General features: G+C 35.2%; 5 protein-coding genes across 5 annotated transcripts; 3 read left to right on the forward strand and 2 right to left on the reverse strand.

Annotated features, from left to right (window-relative positions):
- Nucleotides 1-2,060: 2,060 nt before the first annotated feature.
- Nucleotides 2,061-2,315, forward strand: K444DRAFT_520840 (uncharacterized protein; the record flags this gene model as incomplete). The annotated part of the gene is made up of 2 exons (XM_024874076.1): nt 2,061-2,168; nt 2,217-2,315. Coding segments are annotated over 2 exons (207 nt in total), but the record flags the coding sequence as incomplete, so codon positions are not given.
- Nucleotides 2,316-13,631: 11,316 nt separating this feature from the next.
- On the reverse strand, nt 13,632-15,205 carry K444DRAFT_625860 (glycosyltransferase family 32 protein; the record flags this gene model as incomplete). Its single annotated transcript, XM_024882575.1, has 2 exons — nt 13,632-14,850; nt 14,907-15,205. The coding sequence occupies 2 exons, from the start codon at nt 15,203-15,205 to the stop codon at nt 13,632-13,634; spliced, it is 1,518 nt and encodes a 505-aa protein (XP_024741387.1).
- Nucleotides 15,206-15,310: 105 nt separating this feature from the next.
- On the reverse strand, nt 15,311-16,058 carry K444DRAFT_302296 (uncharacterized protein). Its single transcript, XM_024871730.1, has one exon. It carries the CDS (start codon nt 15,873-15,875, stop codon nt 15,417-15,419), a length of 459 nt encoding a protein of 152 aa, XP_024741388.1. The 5' UTR covers nt 15,876-16,058; the 3' UTR covers nt 15,311-15,416.
- Nucleotides 16,059-17,591: 1,533 nt separating this feature from the next.
- K444DRAFT_520871 (putative acyltransferase) lies at nt 17,592-19,413 on the forward strand (the record flags this gene model as incomplete). Its single annotated transcript, XM_024874079.1, has 4 exons — nt 17,592-17,862; nt 18,008-18,570; nt 18,677-18,803; nt 18,923-19,413. 4 exons carry the CDS (start codon nt 17,592-17,594, stop codon nt 19,411-19,413), a joined length of 1,452 nt encoding a protein of 483 aa, XP_024741389.1.
- Nucleotides 19,414-23,123: 3,710 nt separating this feature from the next.
- K444DRAFT_625862 (uncharacterized protein) lies at nt 23,124-23,941 on the forward strand (the record flags this gene model as incomplete). Its single annotated transcript, XM_024882576.1, has 2 exons — nt 23,124-23,475; nt 23,535-23,941. 2 exons carry the CDS (start codon nt 23,124-23,126, stop codon nt 23,939-23,941), a joined length of 759 nt encoding a protein of 252 aa, XP_024741390.1.
- Nucleotides 23,942-24,676: the final 735 nt, after the last annotated feature.

Consider the following 24,676-nt stretch of genomic DNA (forward strand, 5'->3'; position numbering starts at 1 on the left):
TATTAATTTCAAGTTTATAAAAATAATTAAATAATTTCTAGATATTAACCTTATTTAATTAGTATTACCTTATAATATAAGGGAATTTAATAATAAGCAGGCTATATTTATTACTTATTATATTAAGCTTATATTCTTAATTAATAAATAGAAGATTCTAGTACTTATACTAGTTATAAAGCTAGATAAGTATAATATAATTTTGGGATAATAATAGTTTATAAATACTAGTATTCTAATTAATTATAAGAATAGAAAGTTAATCTAGCTAGATAATTAGCCTAGAAAAAAGAATTAGAATAAGGTTCTAATTACTATATATAAGAACTTGAAATCTAGAAAAAGTAACTAGTACTAAAAAAATATAAATAGAAAAAATAAAGCTATAGCTATAAATAAGTTCTAAAGACCTTAGCTTATAAAAAGAAAACCCTTTTATTCTTTTCCTAAGCCGGGTTTAGAAAGCTATATATAGTAAAAGAATTAAGCTTAATATTATAGAAAAATATAAGTAGCCTTAAGAAATATAGAAGTTTTTCTTAAGCTAGAAATAGAAATATTAAAATTATATTATCTAAAAAAAAAGCCATAAGATCTAGTTAAGGCCTATAATTAATATTATAGGTATCTTACTAGCTACTTTCTAGATAAACCTATAAAAAAAGAAGAACCTTTTTTTTATAATATTATTTTTTAAAATTAATAAAGAGCTAGAATTATAATAAGAGAACGAGTTTATTCCGGATAAGTAATAGCTAGAAGAAATAGAGCTATAATAGCTAGTAAGAGTCTTATTAAAGAAATTCAAGGATTTTATAGATATTTTTTTAAAAGAAGTATTAAATATCTTATTTCTATATTAATTATATAATTATAAGATTTAGATTAATAATTCTAAAAGCCTAGAGATCCTAGGGTATTTCCCGCTCTATTAATAATTAACTTATAAGCTATAAAAAATTAAGTATTTCCTTAAAAAGAACCTCTAATAAGGCTTTATTAAGCCAAGCTAGTTTTCTTTTATATCTTTAATTCTCTTTATAAAAAAGACTAATAAAGCTCTCTAATTTTATATTAATTATTATAAGCTAAATAACTTAATATAAAAGAACTATTATTTTCTTTCTCTTATTTATAAGACTCTTATATAGCTAGCTTAAGCCAAGGTCTATATAAAGCTAGATATTTAGTAAGTATTTTATTAAATTTAAATAAATCTAAAATTAGAAAAACTTATAATATTTCATATAAGATATAGGGCCTATAAATATAAGGTTCTTTAGGAAAGCCTAATTAATAGCTCTATTATATATTAGAGATATATAAATAATATTTTCTTTAATTACCTTAATATCTTTTATATAGCTTACTTAAATAATATTCTAATTTACTCGAATAATTTCCTAGAATATAAAAACTATATATAAAAGGTTTTTTAGTAGCTATAGAATACCGGCCTCTAAATAAATATTAAGAAATTAGAGTTTAAGATTATTTATATAAAGTACCTAGGTTTTATTATTTTTACTAGAGATATTAAAGTAAATTTAGATAAGATAATAATTATTAAGAACTAGTAATTACTAAAGATAATTAAAGAAATATAAGGCTTTCTAAGTTTTTATAACTTTTATTAGTATTTTATTATAGAATATAGCTATATAATAAAGCCCCTAATAATAGCCGAATTAGAGGCTACTAAGAAATATTTCCTAGAAAACCTTAATAAGAGTTTTATTATTTCTAGTTAATTATTATTTATAGCCCCTATTCTTTTTATAAGAAAGTTTAATAGAAGTTTATAGTTCTATATTAATTACTAGAAACTTAACCAGATTATTTATAAGAACTATTATTCTCTTTTTCTTATTAATAAGACCTTAGCTAGAATTAGTAAAGCCAAAATCTTTATAAAGCTTAATATTTATTAGGCTTTTTACTAAATTCATATAGATCCCGAATTAAAGAAATTAATAATATTTTATATATATTATAGGATATATAAATATAAGGTTTTATTCTTTAAATTAACTAATAAACTAGTTATTTACTAGTACTATATAAATAATATCCTATTTAATTACCTAAATAACTTTTATATAGCTTATCTAAATAATATTTTTATTTATTCTAATAATAAGTTAGAATATAAACTTTATATAAAAAAAGTTCTTTAGTAATTCTAGAATATAGGCTTATAAATAAATATTAAAAAGCGCAAATTTTATATTATATATATGAAATACCTTGGGTTTATTATCTTTATAAAAAGTATTAAAGTTAATCTTAAGAAAGTTATAATTATAAAGAATTAGAAAGCTTCTTAAACTATAAAAGAAATATAAGTCTTTCTAAAGTTCTATAACTTTTATAGAAGATTTATTTATAACTATAATAAGATTACTAAGCCTTTATTAAATCTTATATATATAAATATTTCCGTTTTATTTAATAAGGCTTATTAGAATACTTTTAAGAAACTTAAAGCCTATCTTATATTATTAGTTCTATTTTATTACTATAACTTAAAATAATAATTAATAATTAAAACTAATATCTCGAATAGTATTATTACTAGTATTTTCTTCTAATAATATAGTAATAAATAATATCTTATAATATTTTTCTTAAAAATAATAGTACTTATAAAATATAATTATAAGATATATAATAAAGAAATACTTATTATTATATAGTTTTTAAATTAATAATACTCGGAATTTTAAGAAACTATCTATTAAATCCAGATTTATATAAATTACTACTTATTAAAATACTTTATAATAATAAAGAAGCTTATAAATAAATAAGCTAAATAGGCTAAAGCCTTAGTTAAATATTACTTTATTATCTAATATAAATTTAGTAAATAGAATATAAAGACTTATATTCTAATATATTAAAATAATAAGATTATCTAATAAAATAAAGTAAAAGAGAAATACTATATTAAAACCTTTCTCTCTTAAAACCAAGTTAACCTAAAAGTATTCTAGAACCTTAGTATTAAAGTTAATTTTCTTTTTATTTTCTAAGATAATAATAATAATCTTAATAAAATAAATAATTTAGTTAAATGAATTCTATAAAATAACCGCAAAGTCCCTTTTTTATAAGCCCTCTATAAGTAGGCTAAACGGGATAATACCGACTTTATTATAAAGAATAAGTTATTACTTTATTATAAATAACTTATAATACTAGAAAAATAATTATATATAAATTTAATTTATAAGGCTTATAATTAAATCTTTATAATATATCCTAGTAAAAATAAAACCTATAAGCTAATATAGCTATAATATTACTAGAAGAATATATAATATAATATTACTTAATATATTTATAATTACTAATTATATAAATAGGTAAATATCCCAAAAAATAAATCCCCTAGTTTACTTTATTCTTTACTAGTTCCGAACTACTCATAATAATATATTATAATAGATTTCAAGTTAATACCTAGCTTAAAATCTGGCTATAATACTATATATATTATAATTAACTAATTAAGTAAGTAAGCTATTTTTATATCTTATTATAAGATAATTATAATAAAGAATATAATAAAGATATATTTCCGAACTATTTATTATTACTATAGCCTTTTAGCCTCTATTATTTCCGATTATAGTTCGTAATTTATATTAGTATTCTAGAAGAAATTTAATAAAATTCTAGATATAAAATTAAAGCTATTAATAGTATATTACTTATAAGCTAATAAATAGACAGAAATCATAAACTAATATATTAATTAATAATTATACCCGTATATTATATATTACTAAAATATCTAAAATAAGTATTTATTAATTATTAATTATATTTAACTTATTTTCTTATATAGCTTTATTAATATATTCTTATATAAACTCCTTAATAGTAGGCTTCTATAAACCTCCTTTAACTAGTTAACTCTAATAACTATATTCCAAAACGAGCTAAGTAATATAAAGGTTTAATAAATTACTAGATAAATAGAGAATACTATAAAAAGAAATAAGAAGAATATAAAATAAATATAAAAGAAAATAAAGAAGTATACTAATACTAAATATTACTTTATAGATTTCAAAATAGAAAACAAGATATATATATTAATAAAGAAATAGAAAACATAATATCCTAGCCGCAAACTAGACTACTAAATAGCCGGGCCTTACCCGATCTTATATTAAGTTAGTAATTCCTATAAGGTCGAATTACCTAAAAGTATTAAAATTTATAATATATTTTCCCCAGACTATTTATATAAAGCTACTAATAATTTATTATCTAGCTAAAAGAACGAATTACTTTTACTAATTCAAGTAATAATAGATTAAGAATATAAAGTATAAAATATTCTAATATTAAAGGCAAAGCGAGAAAAGCTCTTATATAGGGTTAGTTAGATTAGATATAATAAAAACCTTAACTAGTATCTGGCCTCTAATCTGAAATACTTTTCTTATAAGCTATAAGATTACTATTTGACTAATTAATAATAGCCAGGCCTACTAAAAAAGCTAGTTAACTAGATACGAGCCTAAAAGAATAAGATAAAGAACTATAATAAATTAGATAATAATTCTATAATACCTATTTACTTAAGAATAAGCTTTTTTTAAAGAAAAAAGTAATATTATAATTTCATACTTTACTAAACCTAGTATCTAGTATTTAGTATCTAAGCCTAGTATCTAGTATTTAGTATATAAATATCTAGTATCTGGAGTTATATAATAGTTATATATAATAAAGCTAGAGAAAGCTATATTTCAGAAAATTTAGAATACTAAGCCTTATTAGGCCAAGCTATAAGTAAAGAACTATAAATATTTAAAGAACCTTAGCTCGAGACTTTCTTTCTTTCTTAGCTTAGTTTTCTTAATAAATAGTTCTTTTATAAGTGCCTTATTTATGGGCTCCTTTTATAAGTCTATAATATTAGAAAGATTTTCTTTAATTTTTAATAATATTTCAAATTAATATAATAGCCGGTGCCCCTCCCACGCACTTCGCTTGTGGTCGGAATAAGCAAGTATCTCGTTTAACCAAGTGTCCCATCGAGATTTTAGCTAATTCTTGATTTTTGGTATATATTATATATAAAATCAAGCATATTTGCAATGGAATTTAAGGATACTAGTTATAAAAAATACAAAGCTATCTAGAACTATATAAAATCGGTATTCGCTTATATACTATTAATTGAGCCCGTATTACTTTCCATATCTAAAGAGTCTGGAATAATAAGGGGGAATAGACTTGAGTCTATATACTCTTCTATTCTCTTCTTTTAATACTTCTATTTAGTAGTATTAATTACTATATCCTTATCCCCGTTAATATTAATAAAGGTATTTGGTACCTCTAGCCGATCGGGGGCTAGATTACTAAGGGATGCCATAAGCTAGCGAACTACGAACTATAAATCAGGGTAAAAGTCCTTCTTATAGCAAGCTCGTTTAATAATTATAGGGTATTTATTAGGTTCGCAAATTGGTACTATATCCTCTACTGGAATTAGCTTATTCTTTAGTTAATACTTTACGATTCTAGCTAGTCTAGCTTTCTTATCCTTGCGAGCTTGAATTCCGGCGTCCTTAAGCTGATTTTTAGCTCGATTTACGGTAGTAGTAAGCTTCTTTTTAGCCTTATAAAGAGCTTCTCTATTATCTTTCTCTTTCTTTTCTTTAATCTCTATATAAAGCTCTGCTATACTAGCAGATAGCCCTCCCTTATATAAGCTTTTACAGGACTTCGCCTTGTAATTATACTTCTTATAAAGCTTTATTTGGAGAGCCTAGTACTCTATTATCTGGAGATGACTTTTTTATAGTTAGATATTAACCTTTTTGACTATAGCTATCCAAGTTTCCTTCGAATTTTCTGAAAAAGTAATAGGATTATAATCTGCAAGTACTCTAAGAATTACGGCTATATTCTATACTTTATCGGGGCAAGTAAGTAATAAAGGGAGAAGATCTAAGCTCTCCTCTTCCTTAACCTCCTTAATTAATCTCTTCTTCTTTCCGTATAATCGTATATTTTTAATTCCAGCTTTATAACTAACGGGCCATATATTAGAGCTCTTAAAGGCGTTCTTAATTATATATTTTTGTATTATTTATATATAAATCAGGGTAAGATTACGGAAAAAGGAGGTAATTATATATTTAAAATCGAGAGAACGGAGGGCCGTATAAATTACTATTTTATAATAGTGCTTTTAGGGACGGAATATACTAATATTAAGTAGTTAAAAGATATATATTAAGTAAGAGGGAAACTAGAATAGCTTAATATTATATTTCCCGGCCTTTAATTAAAATAGTTTATAGATATATGATTCGTAACTATCTAGGAGGAGGATTTTCCAAGGTTTGTCTGGCCTAGCTCTTAAATACTTAATTAAATAATTAAGATATTTTATAGCTATATCGTTATTTATATATCTAGTAGGTATATACTTAATATACTCTATCCCGATTAGGTTTTCTAATATCCAATTATCTATAATCTTCTTCCCAGAAGTAATTATAAATAGTAAAAGAGGTTTATAATTATCCGTATAAATAGTCTCGATTATTATAACTAATTTGCAATTCTCAGGGCTAGCCATATATAGCTCTTTTATCTCTATAAGTATAATTATATACTTACTAGTAGGGTAACTAATATATACTCCTGACTTGTCTATATTTAGAATATTCTTCCCCTTTATAATATAAAGCTTCTCTAGAATATTATAATATTTCTGAAACTATATTCTAATATCCTCTTCTATATAGGACTCGAGTTATATATATATAATTAGCTTCGTTTTAATTATATAAAGTATCTTATAGTTCCGTATCCAGAGGCTAAACCAAATAGCCAAAGGAGGTGGTTTTGGGGGAGATTTAGCCTAATTATATTAGATATATTATTAGATTTAAAAGAAGTACTTATAGCCTTTAAGTAGGTAATTACGGCTTAAACTATCTAATATATAGTACCCAAACCAGCCTCCTATTACTTATAGCAATATTGCCGAATCGCCTCCTCTTATACCTCGTTTAGGATCTTATTATTACTACTATATATATTATAGAGTTCTTGGGAGTTTCTTTTCTTATTATACTTATAGAGTACCGATTTTCGTAAAGAAGCTTCCTTGATATAATATATCCTTATAGTAGTAATTACTGAATTATTATTATTCTCAAGGTACTATTTATAGGCCTTATTAAAGATACGGTAGTAATTAGCTTCCGTAATATATGAATAATAGAAATACTTCTAGGATATCTCCCTAATTCTAGTAGAATTAAATAAAGGTATATCTATTTTTGGAATCTTTATACGTGAATTAAATAATAAATTAGTTAATAAATTGGGCCAAATATGTAATTACAAGATGCGTTTTTTAGTAAGAATTATATGTAAATTTTAGGGCGTGCATTTTCTCGATAGGATACTTGGTTAAACGAGACACTTGCTTATCCCGACTACAAGCGAAGCGCATGGGAGGGGCACCGGCTATTAAGTAAGTATTTATTTTTAGCTTAGTTTTAAGAATTTACTTTTTTTTTATAATTTGCCTAAATAATAAAATATAATTTAATATAGTAAAAAAAGGTATTTTATCTAGATTTCTATAAAAATATATATATATTAGAGTTTAAATAAAACCCGAGAAATATTTAGGTTTTTTCTTTTTTTTCTAATTATAAAAGTTTTATTATTAAAATTTATTATTATCTAAATAGTTTTTATTAAACTTGTTTTTTTTAATTAAATAATTTAGAAAGCAGGAAATATATTTATAGATTTAGATAAATCTATAATAGAAGTTATAGAAGTCTAAAAATATTTTTTTTTATTATAAACTAAGACTAGTTTTAAATAATAAAAGTTTTAATAGAATTTATTTATATATTTTAATTAGAAATAATAAATCCTAAGAATATTATTTTAGAGATTTTAAATTCATATTTATAAATATTAATTTTTAATAAAATAATCCGATATTCTAGAGCTTTTATAAAACTATTCTAATATATTATTAATTTTTATTTTTATTTTTAAAGAAAATAAATATATTATTAATATAGGCTAAATAAAAGTTATTTAAATAGTTTATAAGAATAATATTAATATATTATTAGAAAGTTACTAAACTATTATAAAGTTTAAATAATAGAACTACTAGTTTAAAAAATTTATATCTTATTCTAAAAGCTATTTATATTATAAAAGCTAGTTTTTATATAAATTTAATTAAAAGTATATTAAATATCTAACTTAGTAAATACTAATAATTTAGCTAATTAATTAAATATCTCAGTAATAAATAATAAGAAATAATAGTTCTTTTTTATTATAGTATTTAGCTATTAATAATTAATCTAAAATTATAGGCTATTATTTTTCTTTTTAATAAATAAAATTAGTAATAAAAAAAGAAATTTAGATAGCTTAATAAAATTCTTTTTTATTTTTTCGAGTTTATTAGAGCTTATTTTATAGAAATAAGCTATTTCTATTAAAAGATCTAGTTTATTAAAATAGAACTTATAATTAAAAAATTAAAACTAGAAAAGTTTATTTATTACTTTTTTAGAAAATATCTTATTTATATTATATAGCTATATAAAAAGAAATACCCGAAGCTTTTAAAGTTCTTTAAAAATTAAAAAATAATATATTATTAAGAATATCTAGCTTATTTATATCCAGAAAATATATTAGATTACTAGTTTAAATATAATATTTAGTAGGCTATAATATTAGTTATTTAATTATTATAAATAATAATAAATATCTTTTTAGTTTATAATTTTATTTCTTAAATATATAATTAATTTCATTAATAATAACTAATTTAATTAAGTTATTAAAGTTTCTAGTATTTAATTAAAAAGCAGTTATTTTAATAAAATAGCAAGAATAATCTAATAGTTTACTTATTTCGAAAATATTAAAATCTGGTTCTTTTTTTCTTATTTAGTATTTGGCTTTTCTTATAAAAAGATCTTATAAAAAGATAAGAAATATATTCTTTTATTTCTTTAATCTAGTTTTATTAGTTTTTTTAGAATTCTAGTTAGAATATTTTCGGAATAATTATTTTTTTAATATTTTTTATTAAAATATTAGATTTTCTAAATAAGATCTAGCTAATTTATCTTATAATTCTTTAGCTAATAAAGTTAATTCCATTAATAGTTTAATAAAATATTTTATTTTATTAGCTATTTTCTTTCTAAAATTATATTATAAAAGCCGAGATTAATAATAAGCAAGTATTATTAAATTTAGAAATACTAATTAATAACTAGATTTATAATAATTAGATATTAAATAGCTTTATTAAATTATTTATTAAAACCTTATAAAAAAATAAGGGTTTTGAATTTATATAAAAGTATTTATAATATTTTTATTAAAAAACAAATATACTTTTAATTTATTAGAATATATATATTTGCTTTAGTATTTACTAAATACTAAAAAGTTATAATTTTATTTTTTTAGTATATTCTATATTTAATAAGGAACCAGTTTATATTAATTAATTAAGTAAGATTTATAAGTCTTTAATAAAGTTTTTATTCTAGAAAAGCTATTTTTATATCTAGAACTAGACTTTTCTCAACTTATTAATATTATATTTCTTATTAAATAATAAATAGAAATCGGTATTTTTATTATTTATTTCCGAATTATTAGCTTTTTTTAAATAATTTGCTTTAATAAATATAATTTTATTAAAATTAAAACAAGTACTTTTTATATATTTAGGCTTTTTATAGCTATAATAATAAAAACCCTTTAGCTAGTCTAATTTCTTTTTAAATTCTCAATAAACTATATTTTTTTATTATAAGAATACTAGCTACTAAAATTAATTTACTAGATATAAGATTATAATAGTTTTTTAGTTTCTAATAGGCTTTTTAGTTCGGAATAATATTTAGTAATAAATAATTTCCGCTAGTTATTTTTCCTAGAACTAATAGTTTTTAATTAAAAGAAGTCTATTTTCTTATTTTATATATTATTTAGTAAAATCCCTAAATAAATTAAACTTTTTATTATTTAAGCTTTTAAAAAGCTTGAAATTTATCTTATTTATTAAATTATTATATTAATTATTTAATAATTTTTCTAGTTTTATTATTAAATAAATAAATTTTATTTAGAATACCAGAAATAGTGTGAGGTGTTTGTTGGTAGGCAATAAGACAATAGAATGAATCAGTGTGTTGTGAAACCACAGTATTAAATTCAGTACAGAACTAATCTCTGTCCCTCCTGTGAGGTCCAGGAAAGCCCCCTCTAAATAGGAGGCCCCGATGGCATACATACAATTAGTGATTTATAAGCCTAATGCATATGATATAAACAGTAGTTGGTTGGGATATCGAAGGGCTGCCGAACTCCCTGATCGACACCCGCGATATCCGAGGTTCGTCACATGCCCTTAAGTCACGTGCGACCCTGCACACATCACATCACAAATAGCTTATTTCTTTATTTTAGATACTAGTATATCTCTTTTATTTTCTAATATTTTATTTCGTTATTTTTATTATAAGCTTATTAAAAAATCTTAAAGATTTATTTAATAATTAAAATCTATTTAACTAATTCAGGTTCTAGTTAATTATAAATAAACTTATAAATATTTTTAATAACTAGTTATATTATATAAATAATTTTTAGTAATTTACTATTAAATTCAGAAAAGTTTTATATTAGTTTATTTCTTATATTAAATATCGAATTATTAATCTAGTAATTATTAATCTAGTAATTATTAATCTAGTAATTATTAATCTAGTAATTATTAATCTAGTAATTATTAATCTAGTAATTATTTTTGTTTATAAATAGAATAGAATTCTTAATTCTAATAAGCTATAATTAATTACTATAAACTAAAAACAGAAAAAAGCCTTAGTATTAGCCCCTATATAATTTTCCTAATAAAAACCTATAATATTTCTGGATATCTGCTTATTTAAATCTCTATTTTATAGCTTTTCTTATACTAGTTTTTTCTTTATATAAAGTTAACTAGTAATTATTTCTAGCTTATTAACTTTTTTAATAAGTTAGTTAATATATAAGTGGAATTTCTAATAGTATTTTACTTATTTATTAGCTATAAAATAGTATTTATTAATAAGATTATCTTATATAAATAATTTCTATTAGGCTTTATCTGTTTTCGAAATATTTATATTAATTTTAAGTTCTAAATTAGATAGCTATTTCTTAATATTTTTTTCCGGAATAATATTATAATAGCTTTTCTAGTAATATAGATTTATAATATTAAAGTCTGGCTTTTTTATTTTATTATACTAGGGCCTTTTATCTAATATATCTATAATAGTAATACTTAATTCCGGGCCGTTTATAATAGCTTTAAAAAAAGTATTAACTATAGAAATAAGTTTTAAATAAGTTTTTCTTATTTAATATTAGTAAATTATAACTAATTATTATCTTATCTAATTTTAAGTTAGTAAACTCTAACTAACTATTATTTTTTCTTGTTTTAAATTAATAAACTACTATTAATTTTTCCTATATTAGAGAAAGAAGGCTAGTTCTTTTATTTTTATTAGTATTAAAGAAATATTATTTATTCTAGTTAAGAGCCAAGCTTTAAAATTAATTAAATAATAAAAAATAATATCTTTTTCTTTTATATTAATAGAAAACTAATTACTAGAAGAGAAATATTATCTGCTTTAGTTAAGAGCCAGGCTTCGAGATTAATTAGATTATAGAGAATATTATATTTCTAGTTAAGTTCTTTAGTTTTTTATAGTTCGAGGAGGTTATTAAATATTAAAAGTAGTATTTTGTTTTCGCTTTCTAAGAATAAATACAAGTCCTTTACTAGTAGTATTATATTACCTCTATAGGCCAAGTCGAATAAGCTTAGTATTATATAATAGCAGAATTAATATAATAGTTAAAGGCTCAAAGTTCAAAGAATCTCATATATTAGAAAATACTAAGCTATAGAACAAAGTAGAGAGGATGCCTTGACCTTTAGTATTATTCCGCCCAAGTAATTCCGGCTTAGCTTCGTTTTGTGCCTGTTTCCGATATCCTGTCCTTGGCAGATCATGCCCTTACGCCAGCCGTCACAGGTATGACTGCGACGAAGAAGTCGAGTAGTGATGAACGGAACTTGGACTGCGTTCAGCCTCGATCAGGGTGGTGGATCTTGCAGGAGGCTAATAGGCCTTTGGAGCGCGCTTGATAGAGACCTCCATGCCTAATATCACTTGAAGTTTAAGCAGATGTAAGAACGAGCAAGGACGATTGGTCTTGGTAAGCGTTTTCTGAAATACAACTTTGCTTCTATGTACTCAAAAGCAATCGAATTGAGCCAATCCCGGTTCTACCACAGTACACCAAATTACTAACAACGAAATAGTCACTTGATTAACACTATTGACAAATGCATCCCGCACGAAAACTAGACTTGAGATTTCAATCATTCTGTTTTCAGCTTTGCGCTGCGACTATGAGATCCATCCTTAACATTTAGGATAGAAGGCGTATACCAAGTAGCGGCCAGGGGGTTGTTGAAGGTGGGGAATGCTAGACCCCACCTCGAACGAGGATTCGTCGGGGTAGATGTGGAGGGTATTCCAACTTTGGCTATGTTTGCGATGCGACGGATCAGTGCATGAGTGGCTGCAAGCGTTGTGCTCTGAAAACGATAAGAATGCAAGCTTCGTAAAATTTCTTGAAAAGGAGATCACCTCCGAAGGCAAAGGCTCCTTTTTTTTCTTAGAGGGATGCGGGGGGAGAAGGAGCCAAGGTCCCTCGGTAGCATGTGGGCGGGGCTTCAAAAAGGAGGGTATTCGTGAAGATTGTGTGGCTGATGACGCATAAATTATGGATTTGTGATGATCGTCGGAGCGGAGATTGTGGACGGGGAAGCTATTTTTTTTTTTTTCAGATACCGCGCCGTTGAGGCGCCGCTGCATGACTGACGCCTGAGAGGGTGAACTAGAAACGAAAATTGGGCCCTGCAGATCCAGGGGCCGAGGTTTGATGGGCCGCCAAGGAATTTTGAGCCGAGATGCTAAGAGGTTTTGGAGATTTGTAATTCTGAAGATGAGCGAGAATGTTGCGCTCGGATTCGATTCAATCACGAGGTGTTGCGTGCCCTTGAAGAGTGTGGCGGATTACTTCGAGGGGGTGGTCTCAAGGTGCTCAGGTTGGCATCGAGGGAGCAGATGAGAAATTGTAGTACGCAAAGAGCAAGAGGTGGACCAACAGCACATGTATGAAACAGTTGAAATTTGAGCACTAAGAAAGTAGGAGGTAGGGTGAGGATGCAATAGAGAGTTCAGATCTAACTTTCTCTCAATTATGTGTATATAAGTACAGAGTGAAAACTAAAGATTCGACAATGAGAGGAATGTAGAATTCATTCCTACCAAAGCAACAGTCCTCAGTTCACCTAGATTTCGAGGCCAAGCCTCTAGAAATCTCATCACGTCGTATCCGATCCCCAATTATGTCAGATAGTCTGTCCCAACCTCTGAAACGCCGAATGCAGACCTGGTATATATATGAACAGAAATGCAGACCCCCCGTGCTTCGCGAAGCAGCTATTTTCATGTCTCGGGTTTGGGGTCGATTGGCGCAATGTGTGGGGGCTCGACTTCTTTGTGCACTTTGTTCTCTCCGTCGAGGGTGTCTTGAAGTAACATCCAGCCGTCTTGTTGCTGATGCTCCTGCTTGTGCTCTTCAGGTTTCTGCTCCTGCTTGTGTTCCTCTTTATGTTCCTCAGGTCTTTGCTCTCCGTTGTTCCGGTTCTGGTCGTCATGGTGCTCTTCATCATGGTGCTGTTCCGGCTTCGGCATCTCGAACGGCGGATCCAGCTTCTCGCACTTCTCACGGGTTTCTTTGTCTATCCTCTCCCGATCTTCCCTCTCACGATTTGCCTTTTCCTCTTCCTCCTTGTTGAACCTGTCCGCGTCAACCTTCTTCTTCGCTGCAAGTACCTTCTCCTTCTCTTCCTCGCTCAAAGTTGGGTATGCCGCTGTGTTGTTGTCCCATGCTTGCACACACTCTGGCTTCCAATTGCACTCCTCCACCATGCCATAGCCAGGGTGGCTGTATCTGGGATGCCGGTCTGGCCATTTCGAAGCATGGTAATGGTGCTTAACGAGCGCTCTTGGATCATCGTGTGTGCCCGAGTTCGAATGTCCCTGTCCTGAGGCAAATGCATGGACGGTCAAAACCAAAATCCGCCCAACGAGGGTTGGCTCTGTCAAATTGTGGAACGTACTCCATGGGATGTGCTTCATCCCCGTTTGCCTCTTCATCTCGGAGAGCATGGCGGTGGTAAACGCAGAGGGTCCAGTCCCGCTCAGCACGTCGTCAAAATTGAGCTGGATTTCGGCAACGTGCACGTTCTGCGCTCGCGCGACTTCAGTCAACCAATTGATAACGTTGTTGATGATCCGCAGGATAGCTGGATTCCGCGGTTTGCTCATGATGGTCCATTGGCAGAAGGATTGTGATTTGGGACCAAGGATGCTATGGTTCGCATACGTGGGCTCGTCGATCTCGACGCTGATGACCAGGTCGAGATCTGCCTTGTCGAAGTGGGGAGGGATCCATTCGTCTACCGGTTTCAATGCTTCCACATCAATATCCGCGTACACCCCTCCCTCGTTGTATAATATCAAGTATCTTAACAGATCCGCCTTGATGATTTTCGCCGTTAGCGATTTGTAGAAATATACAATATCGGGACGATTTAGGCCTGCGGGCCCGAAATTCGTCTCAACATAATGTAAATCGTTTCCATCGGTCAGCACCTCGTATCTATGCGATATATTAGTTAGTGGTGGAGGCGAGACATTCGGGTCAGCAATTCGAACCTATAGCCGGGATTCTTGGACGGCCAACTCCTCGCACGCGACAAATCTCGTTCCTCGAATTCTAAAGGATCGATCTTCCACGTCTGCCAAATTTTCCTGGTGAAGGTTGTGGTGACAACAGACGATGTTTGGTACGCTCGAACCCGGTCCCAAACAACGGCTAATCTAAATGACGATACTGATTCTGCGGTCCAGAAAAATACAACGACGAGAATGAGCGCGACATAGATGGGCAGCGCCCTTTGTATTTGTTTCGGAAGACGTGCTGGGAATCGCGACGTTGGGCTCGTCGCCTTCATCCTGGCGTTCGTCGTAGATTATTCAAGCCAGGAGAATGTCTTCGAGCAGTCTGGGCGCTTTTTGAAGGGACATAGAAAAACCGTTGTACGGTTGAGGCGAAACGAAAAGAAAGGGGTCCAGCAAAGATCAGGACATGAGGCAATCTGATGAAGCGACCGGATGCTCTGGACTCCAAAGTTCAGGTGAGGGAATCCATGCGAGAGGTTACTGCTACGGTTTGTGTCGAGCTGTCACCGGTGTCGTCCGAGTTTTGACTGTTGCGGAATTGAAGAGGTCGAAGGACAGGAGGAGCATGATAATCGACATCCAAGATCGCCCTGGGACCGTCAAAGCACTAAGGTTAATATTGGCGGGGGAACCTGGTAACGGCAATCTCGAACCAACAGGGGATGTCATCCTGCTGTGCAGGTGAGCGCACGAGCAGCTCAGCAGCTGGAGCGAGGCCAGCGGCGGTGGCCAACAATGGTCGTTGCGTGAGATCTCCGCCAAATTCCTGAACAATGGCCACCCAATAGGAGGCGAAAAGCAGCAGCAACCAGCAGAAACCAGCAGCAAGTCCGATCCCCTGTGGCATGCACCACCACCAACCACCAGTTTCACGCGCTCGCCGCTGCAGTCTAATTTCTGATTTCGGTGCACTGCGCCTAGCCTCCTTGAGACCCTTAACATGGCCAATTGCCAATTGGCCGTAGATATCGAGCATCAAACTTCCAAGGCGCCGAAGAATGTTGATTCGCGTGGGTCACCGAAGATTTACGATGAGGAGTGTCCGAGTGTGCCTTACTTTACCCGCAGGTGCTTGACATAGCGTAGGAACGGTGGACCCGGTGAAATTTTTAGGTCCACTTGACGCAATCCTGTGCCTTATTTTCGTATCCAGGTTCGGATCGTGGAGCTGCTGCTCACGCACGAGTCAACTGTGGCCTGCCCTCCTACTGTAGCCTGTAGGACCTACGGAATAGACTTGCGGCGTTTGCCCAGCGGAAAGGGGGAGGGAACGAGGGAGCCCGACTCAGAAGTCAGAACAAATGTGGACTACCTACTCCGTACAGTATTACTCTGGGGGAGCAGTGAAACTCGCGACGGCCAACTGGGGCAAATGATTTGCTTCGGTAATCTCCCGCGCCTCCTTTTTGCCGCCCGGGGTTGTTTCAGGGGGGCGATCGCAGGGAGGCGGGTCCCAAGTTCCAACGGTGTTGCATCAGAAACGATGCTCAGTGGCAAGAACGAACTCACTGTGTGCGACGAGTACGAGGCTGTGTAGCTGACGTGCTGTGTCATTGTGTAATTGTGTCATTGTGTCACCGTGTCACTGTGTCACTGTGTCAGATCAGAGGGCTGAGGGCTGAGGGCTGAGGGCTGATGCTCAGCAAAGTCGCAGCGACACAGCAATCGGCGTGTTGAGAAAAGGGGTGTGGACTCTGACTTTCTTCCAGAAGCTGTTCAGCCCCTATTATTCGCTTGCTCACGTCTGCAATAATCTCATTCGTGCATGAGCCAACCTGCCAGAACTTCCAGAAGTGAAACCTATCCCCGCGCTTTCTCTGCAGGTGGCGCTCCCGCGCATGTGCCGATCGCCAAGGTGGCGTTCAGAGCCCGAGAGGAAACAGCCAAGGTTCCCTGAGAACCAGTGAAACGGGTGCGGTGGTTCCGAGAGCCAGCGCCCGAAGCAGGTACGCCTGAATCGGTTGCGAAGGCAAGCAAGCCCAAGGCTCAGGCAATAATTAGCACTCAGAAACGCGAGAACGCCTTGGATGTTCTGTGAATAAGTGCAAGTAGACACGCGTAGACACGCAATAAGAATACCGATACGAATCCTTGATGATCAAGGCCTGGTTACCGGTATGCAGACACGGGGATGAAGAAGCGGTCCTAAAACCCTACAGAGGCCTTCCAATCTCCGCGATTCGATAGGTTAGAACTTGGCACTTACAAAACCATCCTGGCCTCCAAGTCCCAAACTGACTTTTGCTGCGGCGTGGCGCCTTGCACATGATTTCTGTGTGGACCAACTGTTGCACAAATCTTGTCCCTTGACGGCGCAGACTCGCATGCCCCGTTGCTGACCGCTGACTTGCCCCCCTGAAAGCTGGGCTGGCTTGCACAATTAGGATCAGCCTAACTGGAAACGGCCCTACAGTAGTCATCACGTCGTCTCCGCGGCCGCAGTTCAGTTGAACGAGAACATCATCATCATCATCATCATCATCAAAAAACCAAACGTTTCCACATCGCCAAAACCTCACAATTGGACTTCTAGAGCGCCGAGGAGTCTGCAGATCGAACATAGGGCCACCTGCGATCGAATCTACGGATGAATCTGCCCGGCACTGCGCTCTGCCGCCAAAGGCCCCGATAGCGATAGCCCCCTTAAAAATTCAAAAAATGGGTGACATTTTGGAGCCGGGGATCTGGGAGGAGAAGGAGGGATTGAGGAGAGGTCCAATATACAATACGCGAATATGGTTGACGGATCTTTTGCGGCCGGCGATTTTGACTCGAGGCAGAGGGGGAAAGCAGCAGAGTCGACGGACAGCATATCTGGATGGCCTGCGAGGCTTCGCAGCATTTCTGGTGTACTGGCACCACCATCAATTATGGCCGCGGCAGAATTATTTGATAATGGGCGCTGACTACATCTTCGAAAATTCTTGGGGTTCGTGGTTTTCGTGTTCCTCTTCGTTATGTCTTTTCAGGAGAAGCAGTTGCAAGCTCCCTGGTCTTTTTTTTTTTCGGTCCATCAGAGACGGTGGCATAGACGGAACTTTTGCACACCCAATACTGACGGAGATCTTGTATAGGATTTGGCGATAATTGGTTCTTCGCCGCCATGCCCGTAGTACGAACCTTCTTCACCGGTGGTCACTTCGCTGTCTCTGTCTTCTTCGTCATTTCAGGATATGTCCTCTCCGCGAAACCGCTCTCCCTCATCCACTCCGGCGACACCGCGAAACTTGGAGACAGCTTAGCCTCAGCCTTATTTCGGCGTTGGCTCCGCCTTTATATTCCCGTCCTCGTCACCACGGTGCTATACTTCACATCGTGGCATATGTTCGGCATCTGGACAGTATCTCCCAACCATGAAGCCAATTTCCGGGATGAACTCTGGAAATTTTATGTCGAGTTCAAGAACTACAGCTTTGCGTTCAGGACCGGGGGTGAGGATTGGTTGTCATATAATTTCCCGACGTGGTCGATACCTGTCGAATTCCGTGGCTCGATTATTATTTTTACTTCGTTGTTGGCTTTTTCGCGATGCACGAGAAATATGCGGCTTTTCGGGATGGTGGGGCTGATTTTTTACTTTATGTATATCGTGGATGGATGGTTTGGATCATTGTTTATGGCAGGTATGCACTCGGGAGTCTCCCTTCTTGACGAGTCTCTGTCTAAAACGCCACGTACCCCTTTTATTGCCTGAGATAAGTCAACTAATTGTGGCTTTTTTTGCAGGGTCCCTTCTCTGCGAGCTCGATTTACTTGCCAGGAACGACGATTTACCCCGCATCTTCAAAAGATTAGAACGATATAAAACGCCAATTTTTTACACCTTCTTTGTCGTTAGCATGTTCCTTAGCGGCGTCCCTTCTCACTCCCGTGCGTATCCTTCCTCTCTCTATCTCGTATTAAAACCCCGCAAGCGTTGCGGCATCGTCGATACAATACCTCAAAACTGCTTTATCACCCTTAACAAGATTGCTAACTATTCGCCACAGGAGAATACGAAGTCCTCCTCAAATCCCCCGGTTGGCGACACATTGCCTTCCTAACTCCCCAAGCAACCTGGGACTTCAAATGGTTCTACCTCTTCTGGGCCGCCGTCTTCATGGTGTCCGCGATCCCCCGAATCCCGTGGCTCAAGTCCTTCTTCGAGCTCCGCTTCAACCTATACCTTGGCCGCATCTCGTTTTGCCTGTACCTGATCCACGGCCCCGTGCTCTGGACTATCGGTGATCGTTTATACGTTGCAACAGGCTGGTATCGACCGGAACATGAAATCAACACGCCGTTTTTGATCAATGCATTTCCGATGTCCAAGGCCGGACCACTGGGCCTGGAACCCAGCTTTTTGGCCCCGCATTTGATTTTGTTGCCGTTTACGCTGTGGGTGGCGGAGGTGGTCACTAAGTTGATCGACGAGCCAAGTGTGAGGCTTGTAGCGTGGTTGTACAATGAGATGAAGGCGCCGAGTGAGCAGCAGAAGTGATTGGGAATCATGCAGCGATCGCCTTGTTGAACCTTGTAAGAGCTTCTTGCACAGGACTGTTGGAACGTTATTTAAACGGCGGTGCGGAGTTTGGTACATTAATACTTACACGTTGTGCGTGGGTTTGGAGTCAAAACACCACATCTCATGAGAATATGTGAAGAATAAGTGTTTGATAAAGTCATAGCTTCTGGGTAACCTTTGGCTAAAAATAGAGATGCTTCTCCAATGACTTCGCACACTTTCCGTTCCCTCGTCTCTTTCTGCATTCTCAATACTTGATTTTCAAATACTCATTATTTCATCCTCACCTCACAAATTCAGCTTTCAAGCAATTTTCCAAGTTTCCCTCTTTCACCCACCAGCACATTCAATGCAAATGCACGAATTGGTCACCATGCAAAGATCAAGAAGTTTTCCTGCCAAACGAGTCCTCGACTTGGTTCACGCAAGGACAAAGCTATTCGCATTGACAAATGCACTCAGTCGCGGCAGATTAGGCCTTTGTTGGTTGAACAGCTTGCGCAAGTTCTCATTGTAAAGGATAACATTACCAACACACTGCTCGAGACCCCGATTCAAGTTTCATTGCCGCTACCACTTTTACGTTATCCACCAAAAGACTCCCCATTCTTAACCTTCACTTTCGCAACTTTCACCCAAACACCAAGATGGCACATTCAAACTGGACTTCCGAGGATGACAGGATACGGTTCTGCGAACTCACAAAAACTATTCCCAATCAAATTATGAAAGTGGACAACAGCGTCAGAAAAGCCAGCGCACAATTAGCTTCACCTGGGCAGGGTTGGCTCGTGCTTTGGGTGCAATACGAAAACTATGATAATTGGTCGGCGGAGATCAAATTCGATCGTCATCTCAGAGAAGACATATTGAAGCTAACATGGAAGGGAGATAGAAGATACTTGATGCACAATGAGGGTCCGAAAGTGGTGCCGTTCATGTTTGAGTTTTCCAGATCGCTGGATATTTGCGCAGGGAGGTAGTCTCTGCGAGAGAGTGGAGAGCCGGCTTGAGGAATAGAACTGTGCTGAACTCAGAGAACTGGTAGCTAGAGAGAATGCAATATAGAGATTGGCAAGTTGCTCGGTATGAATATTCGTCACGTGAGATGTAGAAAAGGGGCAAGGATCACTTCTCGCTTCGCGCTTCAAAATGCAATATGAAGGTTCAAAAGTACAAACAGAAGCCCAACTATCTTGAAGTTATTATTGAAAGCTCCTTTTGTCCTGCAGCTTCTGTTTAGCATTAAATTCGACTACTGAATGTAAGCCTCTGGAGACCCCGAGACTGTTTTATTTGGCAAGTGATGTGAATCATAAGCCTTTGATCAACATAGCAAACCGCACACTCGGCGGTGATCCACAACAAAGCGGATTCCGTTCTTCTATTTGGAACATTTTCCCTTGTTGATACTCTATCATGAATATGATAATTCAGCTTTATCTATTGAATAATTCAACCAGCGCAATCTTGAACATGGACATCTTCCCTCAGACTTGAATCACCTTTCACCTACGAAAGGGGAGGCATCACATAGAATAGTGAAATCTCTTTTTATTTCCCTCGACTTCAGGCAAGACCCTACGCACCTTAGCACCTTAATACCGCACGGATCGCGATTCTTTACAAGCTTCACCATGTCCCTGCCTTGCAGAAGAACACCACGCCAATCTCAAAACATCAAACTTCCCTATGCACCTTTGCTTTTCGTCCAGAATTCGACTATCGTAGCTCTCTTTATCTTCTATCAAACTCTCAAGCTCCTCATGGCTTCAACATCTCGAAAATACCCGTCCTTTCCAAAGGAAAATAGGAGCCGCAGTTTCTCATGACAAGACAACGTGGGTTGTTCTCTGGGTGCGATTGGCCAATCGGGATAAAGGTCAATATTCGAAAAACGTCGAATTGAAAAAGAGAGAGATCTTCTTCGAATTCTACAATAATTGGCACAGAATGGAAACAAATCTGTGCCAGTCATTTAAGGGATGAGGTTCATATTCCAAGAGGTCGAGAGGGCATGAGAGGTCTCTCCCGAGTATCAGGGAAGGAGAAGCAACTGTGAGTCTGAAAGATTTCGCAAACAACCTGCTCGCCAAAGGATTATTAAAAAGGATCGAGAACCTGCCCTTTTACCTCGACAATAGTATCGAGAACATTGAGTACTGCATTGATACCCTGAATCATCCTCGGCCGTGTCGCCAGCCCCATCCCCGCCTCAACCCCACCATCACCAAGGCGATCAGAAACAGAAACTACAGGTGGTATTGCGGGGAAGTTGTGTGGATCACAATTCGAAGAGCGTGCCACTAGTGGGGCCAGGACAGAGCAAGCGCAAACAAGATCATGTCAAAATGGCATGGGGAGTTTGGCGCACCTTGGGGGGACTGGCTTCCAAGGAAGAAAAATGGATCAATGAATGTCGCACAGTAGTGACGTAGTGTTCTCACCCAGAGGAGCATACATTCAAATTCATGTTCGAGGGTTTGGAAGGCGGCAAGGATCTTGGCGCATCACGGGAAGACTGAATTGAGCCTCGCCGGAGTGCTGGTGGTGTATACAGTATAGGTGTAAGAAGCCCTCGGCCTTCGGCTTCCCCGCTGTTTTGGGTTGAAAGGATTTCATTTCTAGTGTTCGATGGATCAAAGTATGAGATCTGGAAGAATGTGTTAGCCAGTGATTATAAAAGGGGTAAAGAGTCGTTAAGCGAGAAATTTCAAATTGCAAGTATAATGACTTATTGGGAGAGGCATATGCAACTCTACTAACAAGACGTTAGTAAATTCGGATGATGTATGTTAATGTACTACTCGATCTGGAACGCAGGTTGTGTTGAGCATATTAAAGACAAATATCCGTGTTCGGTGATATTCAACAAATCAAATTGCGTTCGTGCTTCTAGATTTCGCAGTCTTCTCTATAATTACTCCTACGCTCTGTAAATCGTAACGTTAATTTTTGTATTCTCGCTAAGATCTCTTTAGATTTACGTTGAAATGGCAGGAGTTATGATTCACGTATTGCCCCCCCCCCCCCCCCTTTCCCCCCCAAAAAATGTAACCTTGATGTGAATCAAATACCGTGCAGCTAACATGAATCACTTCCCAAGAATAATGCCCCCCAAGCTCATACTATTTGTGAATCGTTGCTCCAAGGCTTGAGTCCTCTTTTGTCTATAAAAGGGTCAGATTTCTTGGCTCCACGGAGTTTCTCCCTCTGCCTTACCAACCACAAAACCAAATCAAAGAGCTCACTTCGTCACAAGGAGAACTCGTCGATGTTCAACAATACTACGAGCTTCTACATCTGTCTTGCATAAACAAAAGGTCGGAAATTGTTCAAGTTTGGTGGTTAGAATCAACAAACCTCTGCTGCGCTTCCTTACCAGTTCCTCCGCTTTCTGGCTCCAAGTGCCTTGTGCCAGCGCTGCCAAGAGAGTTTGCCCAGGCAATTCCTAACCAGTAGTTCTTTGTAAGAACTATTGCAAGGGTCTCGAATTGCTTCTCTCCAACGGCAAGAGACTGTCGTTGGGGTGCAACCCCCTCCTCGGAATTTCCTTCATACTCTGACTCAACTACTCAGATCCCTGCGACATAAACTCTTCACAGTTAGCTGGATCGAATTACTCCAAGAGTAACGAGACTTCATCAAATATCCAAAAGAATTCAGTCCAGCTCAGCCAAAGAAAGATGGCCGACCATTATCAACAATATGCAACCGTACCTCAACCGGTGGAGACTTACGAAACCGCCGCCGAGTGGCTAATTTCACAACTCTCAGGCAATATTTTGGCGAAACGTGATGTCTTTAAGGTTGCGGTGCATCAGGCGAACAGGGAATTGGGCCAGGAGGCGGGACAAAAGTTCACTCTCACACTCTTCACCCAAGCAGAAGATTACCCTAGGCACAACCCTACCTTGAAAATCCCAGTGACTGGAATTATCAAAAGTCGACTTATGGGCTTAGCTAGAGAGAAAGGCAGCCGTGTTGATTTTAACGGCCTAGGGAAACACATAACGGCCTGGATTGTGGAGTTGGAAGGTTGGATCGAAGACGGAGCTCCGACCCCCCCCATCTACAGCTAGCTCCTCATCATCCAGCTCCCCCTCCGGTCCTGCATCTGGCAATCAACCCAGCTCTCGACGTGGTTCCCACTCGGGATTTCACTCTTCTTTGCACCCCGGATCCCACCATCAATCGCGAGGTATCTCACAATTTCATTCTGACCCTGTCTCCCCGCAACACGGTTCCCACCATGGATCCCTGCCTCACTCCCAACATTCTTCTCACCCAGGTTCAGAACGTGGCTCTCGACGCAGCTCCGTATCTCACCCTCTACCTCCTTCTAGAGCTGGCTCCGAATACGGTTCCCCATCTCCTTCCCAAGCTGGTCCCGACGACCCCTCATCGACCACAAAACGTCGGCGATCTTCTAGCACCAGTAATAAGATGGCAGGATTTTTTGGAGGCAAGAAACCCAAGGGGAAATAGGAATCGTGTGAGATAAGTCAGAGTATGTTTGGGTAATCTGTGTTGATTAGAGCAGGCTAGGACGGGGGAAATTTATTTTGCGAGACTTTTGGTTGTTGATAGGGGTTACATTGTTAAGCGAGACCTTCGTGCTGTCGGACTTTTGGACACGACTTGTACGATTGATGAGAGACGTTGCGTTCTGGCATTACTCGACCTCGCCTTTCTGGCGTCCAGAAATTTGTACCACAGCCAACAAAAGTTAGCATGGAATAATAAGTTCGCGTTGAGCATACTTAACTATTACAGTTCTAGGCATTCAAGTGAATCTAAGCATGAGAATTAGGGGCCTTCGGGAGATAATAGGGGCTTCAGTGATACGCACGTGTGGACCTCTCCTTGCAAAATTGCGGCCATGACTGGGAAACAACATGCTTGTGAATGAAGGGTGGTGGGAGCAAGGGTGTCTCTTGTTATTCAAACATCTTCATCATGTCACGGACGGAGGAGCTATAGACCTTTAGGTTAGATACATCCTGGTCTGATATTGGAAAGCAGTTCAATGAGTGAATGATCGAATCAATTACGGAGCCAAGATCTGGCTACAAGAGGGTGTCATTTCTCGAACATGTCCCTCCTGCGTCCACACCAACCTTCACACTTCAGACCAATGCTCGTCTGCAAACCAACAACATCAAACCCAATCAAGGCTTCTTGTTCAGCTGCTCCCGGTTTTGAAATTAGGAACTTCCACTCCCACACTCGAAGCCAG

Source organism: Hyaloscypha bicolor, assembly GCF_002865645.1.
Source record: "Hyaloscypha bicolor E unplaced genomic scaffold K444scaffold_23, whole genome shotgun sequence".
In the NCBI taxonomy this organism is placed as follows: Eukaryota; Fungi; Ascomycota; class Leotiomycetes; order Helotiales; family Hyaloscyphaceae; genus Hyaloscypha; species Hyaloscypha bicolor.

Excerpts from the sequence above, each read along its gene's own strand:
- K444DRAFT_302296 (XM_024871730.1), bottom strand. The coding sequence starts at position 15,875 with ATGTTAAGGGTCTCAAGGAGGCTAGGCGCAGTGCACCGAAATCAGAAA.